The sequence below is a fragment of the Synchiropus splendidus genome, chromosome 1, assembly GCF_027744825.2.
Source record: "Synchiropus splendidus isolate RoL2022-P1 chromosome 1, RoL_Sspl_1.0, whole genome shotgun sequence".
Classification (NCBI taxonomy): domain Eukaryota; kingdom Metazoa; phylum Chordata; class Actinopteri; order Syngnathiformes; family Callionymidae; genus Synchiropus; species Synchiropus splendidus.
The window spans coordinates 19,941,584-19,956,897 of record NC_071334.1 but is presented as its reverse complement, the minus strand read 5'-3'; the positions used below and the strand labels follow the sequence as shown (position 1 = coordinate 19,956,897).

At 41.1% G+C, this 15,314-nt stretch overlaps 1 protein-coding gene across 2 annotated transcripts; it reads left to right on the top strand.

The window, feature by feature from the left end:
• The first annotated feature begins 103 nt into the window (after positions 1 to 103).
• ephx4 (epoxide hydrolase 4) lies at positions 104 to 14,760 on the top strand. 2 transcript variants are annotated; one of them, XM_053869490.1, is made up of 8 exons: positions 104 to 857; positions 946 to 1,224; positions 4,472 to 4,557; positions 6,466 to 6,623; positions 9,510 to 9,638; positions 9,925 to 10,028; positions 11,121 to 11,269; positions 13,947 to 14,760. In XM_053869490.1, exons 1-8 carry the CDS (start codon positions 786 to 788, stop codon positions 14,185 to 14,187), a joined length of 1,218 nt encoding a protein of 405 aa, XP_053725465.1. In that variant the 5' UTR covers positions 104 to 785; the 3' UTR covers positions 14,188 to 14,760. The 2 variants fall into 2 exon arrangements, with proteins under 2 accessions (XP_053725465.1, XP_053725466.1); XM_053869491.1 differs by lacking the exon at positions 104 to 857 and having other exon boundaries at positions 1,075 to 1,520.
• The last annotated feature ends 554 nt before the right edge of the window (positions 14,761 to 15,314 follow it).

The following is a 15,314-nucleotide window of genomic DNA, read 5'->3' as shown; positions in this document are numbered from 1 at the left end:
TGTTTGTTGGAATTATTTCTTAAAAAAATAAATAAAAGTATAGTCACAATGCAATAAAAAGCAACTCTGCTCATCAGTCATTATATACATTATGGCAGTGGATATGATCAAAACTTGGTACAGTCTCATGTGGTTGATGTGAGCATGTATATCCAAGGTTTACCTTTACTGTGTTTCAGTGTGGCTGAGGAAACCTCTTCTCATTTGATCTAAGAATATAGCAGACCTAGGCCGTCTGGTTCCAAAAGGGCTGATGCAGATTTTTGTTCCAGCACTTCAAGCACACACAGATAAATCAGTGAGGTTTCAGCTCAAGAAGCGTGGTGAAAATGTGTCCTCTTGATGGGTTGGAACAAAAATCTGCAGTCCTTTTGTGGGACCATTTCCCTCCCCTGGAATGTGGATAAATGATGCAAGAGAAATCACTAAGTGGAAAAGTGGCTGCACAAAGGGACATCCCTCTCATGAATTTGATCCCTCAATTGACTTTAAGTTTGCACGCATCAGGTGCAGTGTCTTTTACTGTTGCAGTGGAGTTTAGGAAAAGGACTCCAGATAATACCTCAGCAGTGGCTGAAGCAGCCTGACTGAAACATGAGACAACATTGAGCTTTATCCAAATATAGCTGTATCACTGCGACATATTCTCTTTCTTTTTGCAATTCTACGGTTACAGCTAGGTTTAGTTGACTGTATAATAGTGTCGTCCGCGGAATGACAGCACGCTCGCCATTTTTTCCTAAACGATACAGGTGACCACGTAATACAGGAAGTAAAGTGTAAAAATGGCAGGAAGTGGAGCGGATCAAAATAAAATATGCCTTGTCTTGGGGTGTTTTCTGCTCTTACGATCCCAGGTACGTGATTTATGTAGATGGGTAGCGTAATATTAAATTGCCAGTTTTGATAGGCCGAAAAGACTATTTCATTCTGTTTCCATAACAGCTGAACGCTGCTCTGGTGGTCTGCAGTGATGCGAACGACGCCTCTGCTCTGTTCTGTACGAACACTGCGTCGACTGTCGGTTTCGGACTCTCCCTGTACAGTCAACAACAACACGTCTGCTGCCAAACAACCGGCGCTTCACACGCACGCGTGAGCGGTGACGTGATGCCCCCGCCGCTGTCCCGTTCAGCGGCTGCTCGGGATCCTCCCTGCAGACGCTCGTGTCTGCTTGCGCGCGTGCTGGAGACGACCCAGCGGAGCCACACGACAACCTCGCAGGTATCAAATCAATCGCTAGGCGACTCGCATCGATCTCCTGCGGCAATGTAAAGATGGCGAGAGTGCTCCACAACTTGCTGGTGTTTGTGGTCAGACTTGCGCTGCGGATCAGAGTTGTGGGCTACTGGTCGCTGGTCTATGGTTACTGCGGTGTGTGCGCCATCGTGGCTTTGCTGAAACTTTGCTGGAGCATCGTCCTGAGGCCGACCGCGACCCTCCAATGGGGGGTCCGTGAAACTCCCCCGGCTTGTCTGAATGACACGTCCTTGGGAACCCACTGTTACGTTCGCATTAAGGTAAGAATATGGGGTGAGTGTACGGGGAGACACCCCTATTGTTACGTGCTTGAGCGCTGTGAACTGAGGCTTTCTGTCGTGTTTCATAATGGCTTAAAAACAGGCCTATTGACATGTCTATAAATATTGCTGCTGGTGCTGAAAGAACAGCTCTGCCACTTGATTTATTCCCGCACGACTCCACAGAACCAAAGTGTAACGTCCCTGTGTTTGACGGAAACAGTTCAGCTGTCATTGAGTCAAACACGCGACTAAACGGCTATAGAAAAGTAATTTAACAAAGATTATCAGGGTCCGAGCTCACTGATTAGAATAAAACGGGAAAAGGCAGTCGCATGTTAACTGAGGGACAGGAGACACCCAGGACAGAATGTTAGTCCAGTACTCAACTCCCACGTTCTCGAAATATTCCATACCAGACACAGAGCATTGCCCTGACTCTTAACCCTTCAAACTGGTATGATTTTTTTCATTGAAAGTAGTGTTGGCCAATGGGCTTTGTCTTGTCACCGATCACAATGCCTGTCATGTCGTTGCAAGGTGACATGTATAGACTATTTTACTCAAGTGATGAATGTTATTTATTGTGGTCCTGTCCACAAAGGCGGCAGGAGGACGCTCAGAGAAACCAATGGGTGCACAAGTACGGTTGCTTAGCTAACCTACTGCGACAGAAATAATTGTTTATCACGCTGGCTGTTTAAAATTCTTTTAACCCAGAGGCAGTATCGCCATCGCCCAAATATAGTATATACGGTAGCCGTTTAAAGACGATGCAACAACCCATCAATAATGCTACTGATATACATGAAGGCTGGGTTGGGACATCTAATTTACATTATTGCAGTGATGTGTGAATACTTGGAATTATTATTTTTAAAAAATGGAATTATGCGCGTCTGAAAACCAAGATTTTTGATGTTGCAAAGAGACAGTCACAATCAATCACGGTATATTAGCCTACTTCATAAGAGTCTGATGAATTTTTTTTATGGTGGGGTTTTTTTTCATAATTTTTTTTTTTAAATATTCAATTTCTATTGAATACTCAAGTGTGTACTGGGTATTTCTTCAGAAATACTACTGGAGCATGACAGCTGCTCTGCAAGGCTTGGCTGCTACAACCAATCACATGAGTAACCTGTGTCTAGTGTTGCAGTGTAATGATCATTTTACAAAGGACGGTGATGAAGTCAAAGAGTTGACCTCGGAGAAATATGGGAGTCCGCAAAATCAGGCTGTAGGGTATCTATTCAGTCACTTTGTGTGCCGAAGAGGTAAGCGGCTGGTCATAACCATATTCCCAACATTTGGATATTTTTTCTTTTTTTTTTACTCTGAAAAGGATTGTGGCTATATTGCCTTTTTGTGGATTCTGAGGTTCCCAGTAACCTTGATCATCTGAGACATCCTGACAGTGGGTTCCTCATCTCAGCGACCCATTTCTAGAAAGGAAGACACTTCATTGGTCAAGGTCAAGCTTCTGTCACTCACATGTGTTGTGGTTTACTCATTGTTTTAAATGACTGTAATTTGTGTTAGTACGTTGGCAATGAGGTGACCACACAACAGACAGAATTAGACCCATCATCTCTCCAAGGAGACAAATATATTTGGCCATGACATCCTCCAATGTCCTCCTTTTCAAATATAGATTAAGTTCCACTGGCCTCTTTCCATGCCCCCTAATTTTCACACATTTGTGGTCCTACAAAACAAAAATAATTAATTCATCCATAATACCTGTTTGCAGTAAATGTTTGTTGGTGACCACAATCTAGTTGGGACTGAGATTAGTCATGAATGGATGAATGAATGAATGAAACTGATAGAAACCATGTCAGAGTACGTCTACAAATTAATTCACAATGACGGCAAACAAATAAGAAAAACAAATGAGTCGGTAGGACTCTCTGGCGTACCATAACTTTAATTTAAAAGCATTAGGTATCGCGCCGAGAAGAGTTGGAAGTACTGGATACTGACTCTTCTGTACCCTGGTACAGTCCAGAATTGTCCTGACAAATCTTTGAAAACTGCTTCAGTTGGACATGCAAATAGAGGACTGACCATTTTGTGTCCTAAAGTCAGAAGGATAATGAGAAGCTTGTGCCCAAGGGTTATTTGCAACTTTGTCTGTCAGTTAGTATTGAAAGAAAACCCACCCGTTTCATTGGAGATCTTTTCCTGTGTTCAGGCAATTTCATTCGATGTGACTCACTTGAAGAACAGCTTTTTTGTCAGCCTAACAAGGACACGGCTCTTCAGCATGATTATCAGCCTAACCTGTTTTTCCATGGTCAAACACCAAATCAAGAGTCTGTCTTGGACTCTCAGTGTCAAATAAACACTAATACTGTCACATTCGGACATGAAGAATGATGTGATGCTTGCGTGGTCGCAAGTCAGCTTTCGCAAGGCCAACAATGGTTGACTGACCAGGTGGTTTCAGGGATATAGGTCAGACTTATACATAAATCAGGAGACTGGGTAAATATTATTAATGAAACTAGTATTGGAGGAAGATGAGAATTGCTGATAAGATTCTTTGAAGGTGACCAAATGCTTGAAAGAAGATTTGTCCAGTTTGAATCCGCACGAGAGACTGGTGCGTCTGTGTAATTACACACAGTTGAAAGAATCTTCCTGTAGCTATAGCTCTATTTCTGCCCAATAACAGTGCAGAGACATCTTTCCAATGTATCTACAGGGACAGGGGCGGCTGTCTTTTCTCCTGCAGGCATTTAATTAGATGGAAATAGAATAACCATGAAGATAGCATCATTCATCTTCGCTTCCCATTAAGTGGCAGATCTGATGCGCATGATGTGGTCCCAATTTGTCATTAAGTAGTCCAGTCGTCGGGTCATCTGACTTGCTAGCTTGTCCTTAAATTGACTTTCAGAGTAATTTTGTTTGATCGTGTCTTGTGTGTCTTCTTACCAATACAGGAGTCCGGCCTACGTTTTCACTATGTCGCTGCTGGAGAGAGAGGAAAGCCCCTCATGCTGTTCTTACATGGGTTCCCTGAGTTCTGGTATGTCCAAGCAAAAGTGTGAAGGGTGAAGGTCATGATGGAAAAAAAAAAAAAAAAAAAAAAAAAAATATGTATATATATATATATATATATATATATATATATATATATATATATATATATATATATATATATATATATATATATATATATATATATTAGCAACGCCCCTGCCGGTGCAAGCATGGCATTCAGAACCAAGTGAATTGCCCAAGAAATAATGATTATTTTCACTGAGCTAGATGACCAGCCTCACTCAGGTGTCATTTTCATGGAAGACGGTAACGACCGCATCCATCGCCATTTTGGAGTCAGGTGCCGCATTCATTTGCCACCTGAATCTGACATGTTTGAAAGCGTTTGGAGTGGCAACTTATGATAAATGCAGTGCTCGCTGTCTCAGAGTCGCGCTACAAGCGGCCATTATGTAAATATGTTACGGACATAGTAAAGTCTCAAGAGATTCACCAAAGTGCAACGTCTCGCGCCAATTAAATGTTTTTCAGTTGTCCTTTTGACAGAAAAGTTGCAGCATTCTGCAAGGTTTTCCTATTATTTTGCCTCCTTGAAGAGGTACATAAAAACATGTCTGAATTAAAATGATTTACTTTTCACATCATGTATACAGAAGGTCTCATTTTGATTACAAATTCATTGTCAATCCATGTCATTGGTATCGGTATCACTGATCAGCACTCTGGCTGATCGGTATGGGTGATCGGCAGCAAAAATCCCGATCGGAGCATCTCTAATATACATGTATGTACAAGTAACATCCGACTAATGATCCGGATCCGACCAACCCGTCCTAAGTGAGATTGGACGTAAGTCTAATGCCATAAAAAATAGCCGACGCCAGGGTTGTAGTTACTACTGTAGTGGTAGATCGTTGTGTGAGAGTGAGATGCTGGGATACTGTGCTGCCATAACTGTCGTACGCGTTGTCAGGCTGTTACGTGCTGCGGTGCCAGACATTGAAGAAAAAAAACTATATATATATATATATATATATGTATATATATAAAATTATTCTTTTTTTCCACAAACAAGGTCATTTTTCTTTGCAAAAACAGCTCTCCTTACAAGACAAAGTTTAGTCATTACTCCGGAGTAATTCCTATCTCAAACGGCAAAAATTCAAGCTTGGATCTTAAGGCATTCAAGCTCATTGATGATTACACCTGTCAGCCCTGGGAAATGTCTCCCTGCTAAATAATTGCATGCCTCTCAGCAGTGCCCTGACTGCTGGCCTGCAAACAATAAACCCACACCAGCGGAGAGTCCACATCTATGATTTGCCCTGGGCAAAACTGACTCCCAAGCACTCAAGATCTCCTCTCTGTGATATAAAATTAATAATGGTGTTGAGAGTTGCTCTTGGATTGAGGCCAGAGAGGTTGTCAAGGGCTGTCAGCCAGTTCACATCTCCTGCTTGTTCAATCTTTGCTGCAGAAAGAGCATGGATTAATTATCAGTGCTGTGGAGTCTTATTCTGCCTCACAGGATCTCCACAGCTGTAAGCGAGACGGGCACTTAACAATTTCTTATGATGTATTAATTCTCCCTTAGAAATGTGGAGGTCGATAAAGAGTCGAATGGTGAGCGTTTGCATTCAGGTCCGTCTATATTCGATCTAAATCGGATCTTATCCTGACTCATCAGATTCGCAGTACGGCCTGCTGCTCCTTGCAAGAGAGAAAAGGGGGAAAGAATTTAGATGAGGAGTTTCGATAACAAATTTGATTCTCTGTGACCCTGGTCTTGCAGGCAATTATGCTCATTTATAACTTTCCCTGTTTTAACATCAAATGGAATGTGTCCACACCCAGATTGGTGTTTCCTTAGTATTAACCCAATGATGCGTCAGTTTCTGTGGCACAACAGTAAGATATGTTCTGTGTTCCTCAGGTTTTCATGGCGTTACCAGCTGCGTGAGTTCAAGAGTGAATTCCGAGTGGTGGCTGTCGATATGCGAGGCTATGGAGAGTCTGACCTGCCACTCTCCTCCGAAAGCTACCGCTTTGACTATCTAGTTACTGATGTCAAAGATATCGTGGAGTATTTAGGTGAGGACACATTCTCTCTTCGGGTTATAGAGCAGAGGCACCCAACTGAACCATAGTTCAACTGTTGTCATGCAGTATTGAACTGGAATGTTTGAATTGAGTTTTTTTTTTTTTTGCTGACAAGAAATTAGAATGTGACATTGGAATGTTATGCAATTCCACATATCTGGTCCACACTGGGGTGATAATGAGTAAGTAAGCGATATTCATGAACCCTCACATCCACAGGAATTTGAAACAATAAGGCAGTGGACAATCTGCTGCAAGGTGTTTCCACCAGTTGATGACCTTTAGCATGCTAAAGAGCCCTACTTTTGAGAGCAGAGACTAGATGAATTTTGAGTCACCATTTAAGTAGTGTTCCAGCCCGGAGCTGTTGGCAGCTCCTATAGCCACCACCGTGGCACAGCTAACATCCTGTGACTCACGTTTTTTTTTTTTTTAACACAGGACTTGTGGCAGATCTGGGGACAGCAGAGTATTGATCTGCGCGTACCATTATGCACTTATGATTTGCCATGGTGATGTTTTCATTGTTTTAATTGACCATTAATCTAATCTAATTTTCAATGAGAATGCATTATTTTATTTCATGCTCAAGTGCATAGTATTTTTCTTTTTTTATGCAAAATGTCTGAAACATTCAGAAAATGTAATGTTTCAATAACTTAGCCTTGTGTTTTTTGTTTCTTTTACTAAATCACAGTACTACAGAAACAAATAAAGCCCAAAATAATCAGAAAGTACTAAACTAGAGTGATGGATGCAAATTGCAATCATAAAGTCCAAGTGCTGGCTTTTGTTTCTCAAAGAACGACACGCAACATTTTAGCGAAAGCGGAGAGTATTTTCTTTTTTGCGTTATGAAATAGAATTTTAGGTGGGCGTTTCCTTGCACTTCCCTTCTTCACACTCTTCCTTAATGTGGGTGGATGTACATGAAGGTTTCTCACAGGAAACATCATTTGACCAGGAGCAAAAATGGATACAAATTTTCCATTTTCTTACTTAACTGTTAAGTAGCATTGCTTTTAACATGTAGTCAGTTAGCAGCTGAGCATAGACACCTGTGTTGGATTTCATCTCACTGACACTAAACTTGATATATCTCCTCAATATGGATACACTTTTCCATCCAGCTGGCCCGTTTAAGTTTAATATTTTGCCAATTCATTTGATATGGACCTCTCTGGGGATGTACAGTATCCACCAGACAAATCATCTTGTGCGATTGCCAGCTTATTTATCATTCCAGCCAGGTAGTACTCTCCAAGTTAAATAGCTGTAACATGACGTTAATAGAACATCAAAACGAAATCAACAATGTCCCTAATATACCTAGGATGTATGTGCTGCGCAAACAGTTCTTGGGGACACAAAGAATGTATTCGTGCCATTGATGAAATAAAGATCTTGGACAATCACGTTATTCTTGACACCAGAATATGATGGTATGTCACCAACAGATTTTGGTTTCTCACCACTCAAATCTGTGCTCCGAATCATTTCCATTATGTTGCTTAATTTCTGTGCTGTACGCAGCACATCTTTCTGAATCATTTATATCGCAGACATTTTAGAGTGTGATAACTACTTCTCTCTGCTGGCCTGCAGACACACCAACTGTCCACATGGTCGTCTTTGCTGTCCACATTAATAATCACTGCTCTTTTGTTCTTTATTCATGCGTGACAGGCAGGAGCCTCTCTCATAGTCAGGAAAATGTGTCGTTGGAGTGAATACAAAATATACAGTTGGGGCTAAATATTTAAAGTGGTTCATTTGGTCTGTTGGTTTTGCACAGAAGATGTAAAAACCTCAAAATTTCATACCTCTTATCGTTCAAAGAAATCCCTTAAATTCTGTAAAAACATTGATATGAACATACTTTGTGGTTCGTCCTGCTACTATTGATCAATGCTATGAAGCTGTTGTGAATGTGTAACGTAAATTACAGATTGAGTCCACCTGTATGGAAGATACATCACTAAATTAGTGACTAAAAAAGATTATGTACAAACACAAGCTTCACTTCTTTAGAAGACGCAGGTAGATTGATGTATGTCTACCCAATGGAAGGAAAAAAAAGACAAAGAAAACAAGCCATTTTTGAAAAGGGAGTGATCAATGTAGAAAATGCTGCTGGACAAACAGACTGCAAAAATACAATGTGCTCTTTAATGGTAATAGAATTCCTGGGATCTTATTGGTTAATTGTCATGATCCCCCCGATCGCATCCCAATTCCGCCCACCCTTACGCCTTTGTCTTTCTTAGCCCTTCATCTCGGTTTTGATCTTCCACACAAGACCAATTTATCAGTGGCATGAATCTCATTAGATTGTAATAATCCATAGATTAGCTGCATTGTTATTTAATCCATAATGTTCAAAACGTGGAAAATGTAGCAGCTACCATACTTCCCATTTATCCTTCAGAATAGGTTCATTCCTCAAAGGAAAGCCAACAACTCCCTGTAGCCTCCTGACAAAGTGACTGGTCGCCTGACCTGAAACTCATAGTTGGTGGTGCCATTGAGGTGTCTCTTGACCACAGCACCTCACTTCATGATCAACATTCTGAAAGGAAGTCAGTGTTTGGCTGGTGTTTCCTTGGGAAATTCTCAGTCAGCCCGGTCACTGGCAGCAGGGAAGGTGGGGGCTCTGTTTTGAAGGGAGGGCATTGGTAACGCGATCAGATGGCTGCCTCGACCTTGTTCCTGCTGTATGTCACAGAGTACGCCCATATAATTGCTGTGAATCTATTGACGGCATGAATAACTAAAGTGACATTATTGATTTTCAGGCACTAACATACGTTAATCAGATTAGGATATTTTTAATCCTGTCTTCTAATTCAGTAAATGTGTGTTTGATTTTCTTCCAAGGATACAACAGATGCTGCCTAGTGGGGCATGACTGGGGCGGGACCATAGCGTGGCTCTTTGCCATTCACTATCCAGAGATGGTGACGAAGCTCATTGTCCTCAACTGCCCCCACCCATCCGTTTTTGCAGGTACAAAATCTGCTCATCACTGTGACCAGGCTAATGCTGGTCATTTGCAAGGCTCTAGTTTGAATAAAGCTGCAACGAGAGCGTATTATCACTTGGTGTTTGCATCCAGCTGGTGGGTCCCCCGCTGTCGTATGGATGTGATGATGATACACGGCTAATTTCATGAGCTAATAAAGCACTTTCTCTAGTTGGTGAAACCCTGCCAGTGTTTAATTGCATCGATGACGATGTGGCGTGAGTGGATTTGGCTAAATCGCAATTCCACTTCTGTTGTTGTTTCTGCCAGATTATGCTCTGCGCCACCCGAGCCAGCTGCTGAAATCCAGTCACTACTTCTTCTTCCAGCTGCCCTGCTTTCCTGAGCTCATGCTATCCATCAATGATTTCAAGGTGGGCTATTAAGTGTGGCCTTGAGCTGGATCAAGGCCAAGGTTATGTTTGTGTGTGCAAGTGGGTTTGTGTGGCTCACTACTCACAGTTTTCATTAACTTTTCCTTGAAAGATGCCTTTTCTTCAAGGGGTATATTAGGGTGGATCTTTTAAAGCTAGCTCATGCATGCCCTTTTATAAAGCACAACCGTGTTCATGAGGCATCTACTGAACCGAAGCAAATTAAAATGTGACGTACCTCTAAACCTGAACATGCAGTTTGAGTGCCACGTTCTCAAGCCACTATAAATATTAATGCTAATTTTTGTTGTCTGTATGTGTCTCTAAAGCTTTTTATATTTAATGGCTTTTATCATTATCTGCTGTGGCGAATTAGAAATGCCATAACGTCATAAAAAAGCCACATTGTGCACTTTCAATAAACAAATAACATATCCTAACATAATCGAAACACATGCCTTTCCTGTGCTGCATACATCTTTATGCAACTTTAATACTGAATATTTCTGAATAATTGTACCCCTAAGATATATATGGGACCAGTGGCAAGCATGCCATGTACAGAAACACAACAGATTCAGATGGTTTACTTAAAACACTTTAATGAAAAAACAAATACTGAAGAGAATAATCCTCAAACATTGTTTTAAAAAAATGGTTTATTAATTGTTATAGTCACCAGCACTGTTGATCTGCTGATCTGGGCCACTGGGAGGGGGCACTTTTAAGCATTAAAATTCAGCAGCAGCAGCAAGGTATTAGGGATCTCTTGGGTGTACAGTACATTCTTAAAAGCCGGCTTGATAATTAAAGACCAGTGAGAGGTTTAAAAACCCATAAAACAACTTCAGACCATGTATCGTCACTCACCAGCCGCAAGTGTTCATCTCAGTTGTCCCTTTTTAAGCTGTTATAATTAAATGCATGGTAGTGTCCGTCCATGTGAGACATTTCAAGCCTCCTGAGCGTTTTTCCAAGGGCAGCAGCAAGCTGGAGGTCACGCCTCACCTCTGCACTCTCCATTCTGACTTGTCGCAGTCAAATGTCTGGACCAAGACCAAACTGTCCCGGTTTGTGCTGTGTCCCCTGCAGGCAGTGAGGAGCTTGTTCACCAGTCGCAGCACAGGGATTGGGAGGAAAGGCCGCTGGCTGACCACAGAAGACTTGGAGGCATATTTGTATGCACTGTCACAGCCAGGAGCTTTGACTGGAGCCCTCAACTACTTCAGGAATGTTTTCAGGTAGGGAATAAGTGGAGTACTTCATCCATGTGATCACTGGGAATGGTGAAAACTGCTACAAATTGAAACAACAATGAATGAAATCTAGTGACTGAACAAAACAAGCACCAAAATGGTTTATGTTTGGTCAATAGAAATCACAGAAAACCTTTCAGTGAGCAATGGGAGTGAACATTACTGTTAGGGTTAGGGTTTTTGTCCTGACAAAATCCATCATGTTTCCACAACAAACCCTCTGCATCTGAGATGCATTTATCTTTAAATTAGGATTTGCACTGTCAAGCCTGATGCAGCCAAGTAAGCAAAAAAACATGCTGAGACTCACCATCTGACCTTGTCCCATGTGTCTGTTCCATTGTAACCCATCACTTATTTGTCATTCACAGAAAAACAAGGATTTGCTTCTAAGATATTTTGTAATACACTTGTTTGTCACGCAGTATATACCCTATGGAAGTTTCCATACTTTCACATCACATTTTTGCTTAGTAATCTGATATGTGAATATTTAGTTTAATTAACCATGAAGACACCCAAAGGAATACAAGCAGATTGCAATTCCTTAAATAAAACTGTGGATCGTGAGTTAGAAGTGGAGGTAGGGAAAATTGGTGCTTTAAATTCTTGATGACATTTTTTTTCCAAATCCTGATGAGATTTCAGTCATAGCATGGCCCTCTTGCATAACAAATGGTCTCCATTTACACCCTGGTCTCAGGATTGCGACTGCAGACTTCTCAGCACCATCCCAGCCGCTTTATACCCAGATTTGCGCTTTGGACTTAAAGATGACAGGGCCACGTCATCTGCACAAGACTGGATGGCACCTCTGCCAAATGAATAGATAAGAGACAGAGCTGCACTAGAAAATATTCAGCAGATCAGACCTGCTGTCTGAGACACAGAAAAGGCAGAAGTTGTCCGCTCTTCCTCGTATTGTAATAAATAGTTTATTTTTCAGAGAGTCAAATGCAATTCTTCATTAGTCCAAAACTGTGAGAATACTTGACAAACTTTCTTTAGGAAGTATACAAGTGACCCGCTGACATTGCTTACTGACGCTGAAGAAAAACTTGCAAGAATGTTTTTGTATTGCAGAACAAAATTAGTCATGTGGACTTTTTTGTGGACCATCCTCAGCATCAAAGCTTTTTTTCCAACCTGATAGCACCTTATCTGTTGACTTGATCTGCTATATCAATACGTTGACCAAGAACACCCATTAAGAGCTGTCTCTTTGGTGTTCATCATATCAGACTGTCAGTCATTATTTAATGACTGATATGAAAATACAAAACTGGCAATCTGGTTTCAAAGTAGCAATTTGGATGTGAAAACGGGTGAAGTTGAAATCATACTTTTTCGTTTTTTTTTACCATTCTGCGAACTCATCAGTGCCCCTAGTGGTGTTTCAATCGGAACATACACGTCCTACATGAAAGCGCAAGCATTTCATCCCGTGACATTAAAGGTGAACGGGATGCAGGATGATATTTACACCTGCCTGGGACTCCTCTGGCTCAGAATAACCACAGCAGAGAACATCAAAGAACAGCTCAGTGAATTTTTGACATGTAAACTCGATGTGCATGACTGAGCAAGCCATCTGCTGCCCTGGACTCAAACCAGTGTCATCTTAGAATAGCTTTTATTGCTTATGTAAAAGAAGTATCGCTGACCCATGACCAATTAGTCTCTCGACAAATGCATACGGCGGCAAAGCCGCAGGGACGTGAGGGAGAAGTGCACAGCAGCATCCATCCGTCCGAATGCTCGGTGTGTTTCATCATTTTTTAAAACTGCTTTAGGGGGCTGGTTTGTGTTTTGTATCGAACAGTTTTGTTCTCAATAGTTTTGAATTATTACATTTTTGTCAGAATATTGTTCAGTCATTTACTTATATTATGCATCAACAGAAAAAACAATGCGTGACATCGCCGGGTTTCATTTTGTCATTGATGAAATAGCTTGGGTGAAATCTCAGACTTCATTTAGCCAAGTACTTTAATGTTCTTCCTGCAATAAGTTATAGGATCTTTATCAAACTCCATATGTAGACATTCACTGTAAATTAAGTTGACCGTTTTTCCAAGTGGTGCTTAGGAAACGATTTATAAATACAAATTTATGCACGCAAACATGAGGTGCAAACGTGCCTTGTGACAAATCTGTAGGTTCTCATTCTGTTTCAAAATCTTAAATGACCTTGAAATGAATACTTTGTTACCATCTTGTCGAGCTTACTCAGCAAAGGTTTTGTTTAACTTTTCAGTTTACCGTTACACTCAAAGTTTAAGTGAGGGGAAAAGGATGAAACGACATCCTCACATGTCAGATAGCAAGTTTTCACAGACCTCAATGGTAACACTTCAAACTCTCATCTACTGTATGATGCATTATAGGAGACGTGACAAAGTTTAATAATCATCACATCAAGTTGTGGACTTCGAGTTAAACAATAAACCCAATTCTTAACCAAACCACGCTATATAATGTTATTGCAAATGGCACCTTTTCTCAAATTGTGCACCCTATACTTCAGAAACCTTGTCTTGTCATACATGATTTTAAACATTCATTTCAGACTGTAACAAAGTATAACCAAACATTTTTTTGATCAGTCTACTATAATACTACACGTTTCTCACTCACAGTCTACTTTCCTCTTCTGCCCTAGCTCCCTCCCATTGAACCAGAACCATGTCAGGGCTCCTGTATTGTTACTGTGGGGTGAGCGTGATGCGTTCTTGGAGCAAGAAATGGCCGAAGCTTGCCGTCTCTACATCAGGAACCATTTCCGTCTCAACATCATTTCAGGCGCCAGCCACTGGCTGCAGCAGGACCAACCTGACATTGTCAACACACTTATATGGACGTTCCTGAAGGAGGGAGAGGGACGCAAAAGCTACAGGACCTAAATCCACTTCCATACCCACTCTTCCCTGCTCACAATCCTCACCTGGAATATGCCTGTGATACCAAGCAACATCGTGATAATGCAATCATTTTTCCTTTTATTTATGACACATTTTTGGAATTAAAGCACACCACGTGTGACACATTTTTAAGATGTTTTGCACATAACATCCGCCTTAAAGTTTGTCTGTCACAGCGTTTCAAATGTGGGGACGAATCCCCTGTGATTTGTACTGTGTGGTGCCTTTTAACATTCAACTTGTCGCCGTGATACGATGTCCTGTGAGGTTGGGATATTATGTCCTCTACTGTGCTTGTGTGTTTCACCAGACTGCTCCACTTCACTTCAAGCGCAGTCCTTTGGGAAGTCTAACTTTCCCTCCTCCCTTTCAAGGTTGTTCTGTCTTAACCACGTTACTTTCTTCTAAACAACTCTCGCTCAAATGTAGAGAATGTTTTTGACTTGTATGGGAATAATATTGTCAGTGGACTGTTGTAATATTTTGTTACTCTTCCTACGCACTGCATTTTAAAATTCACTGAGCCAGGTCTACACAATTTTATTTTTTAAATAAATAGTCATTGTCAAACTGTTGAGCTTCACTGGTCTAAGATTCATCCAGCACTGAAACTGCGTTGGGGTTTTTAGATCTTAAAATAGTCACTCCCATCCAAGACTTTACACATGGTGTAGAAAAAAAAAACAGAAATGGGAATCGATGTGCTGTCAAATATAGCTCAGACTGTAATGGCATAGCAGTGGAACACTGAAATTCAGCTGTACAACAGTACTTGCTCCAGAAAACGCATGTTAATTTAGGTTTATGAGTTCCTATGGATGCAGCATGAAGGAGTGACAATGGCCACTGGCTCTCAGCAAAAAAGGTTTTGGGTTAAGACACAACTTGAAGCAAGTCCAGATTTATTTTTATTTATTTTTTTTTCTCTCAACCATGATGGGACCCCTCCAGGAGGAGAATGAATAAATGACTCCACGATCATGCATCTTCTGTCAGATAAATAGAATTGGTGTGTAATGCAATAACGGTTCTGAAGTAGCATTCACAGAATTGGTATTAATCATGAAGTGAAGGGTAAGCGTTTATTAAACCGATTACGTCATATTATT

Coding starts and splice junctions, on each gene's coding strand:
- ephx4 (XM_053869490.1), top strand. CDS start 786: ATGGCAGGAAGTGGAGCGGATCAAAATAAAATATGCCTTGTCTTGGGG. Junction 858..945: donor TTCTGCTCTTACGATCCCAG/GTACGTGATTTA, acceptor TTTCCATAACAG/CTGAACGCTGCTCTGGTGGT. Junction 9,639..9,924: donor CCACCCATCCGTTTTTGCAG/GTACAAAATCTG, acceptor TGTTTCTGCCAG/ATTATGCTCTGCGCCACCCG.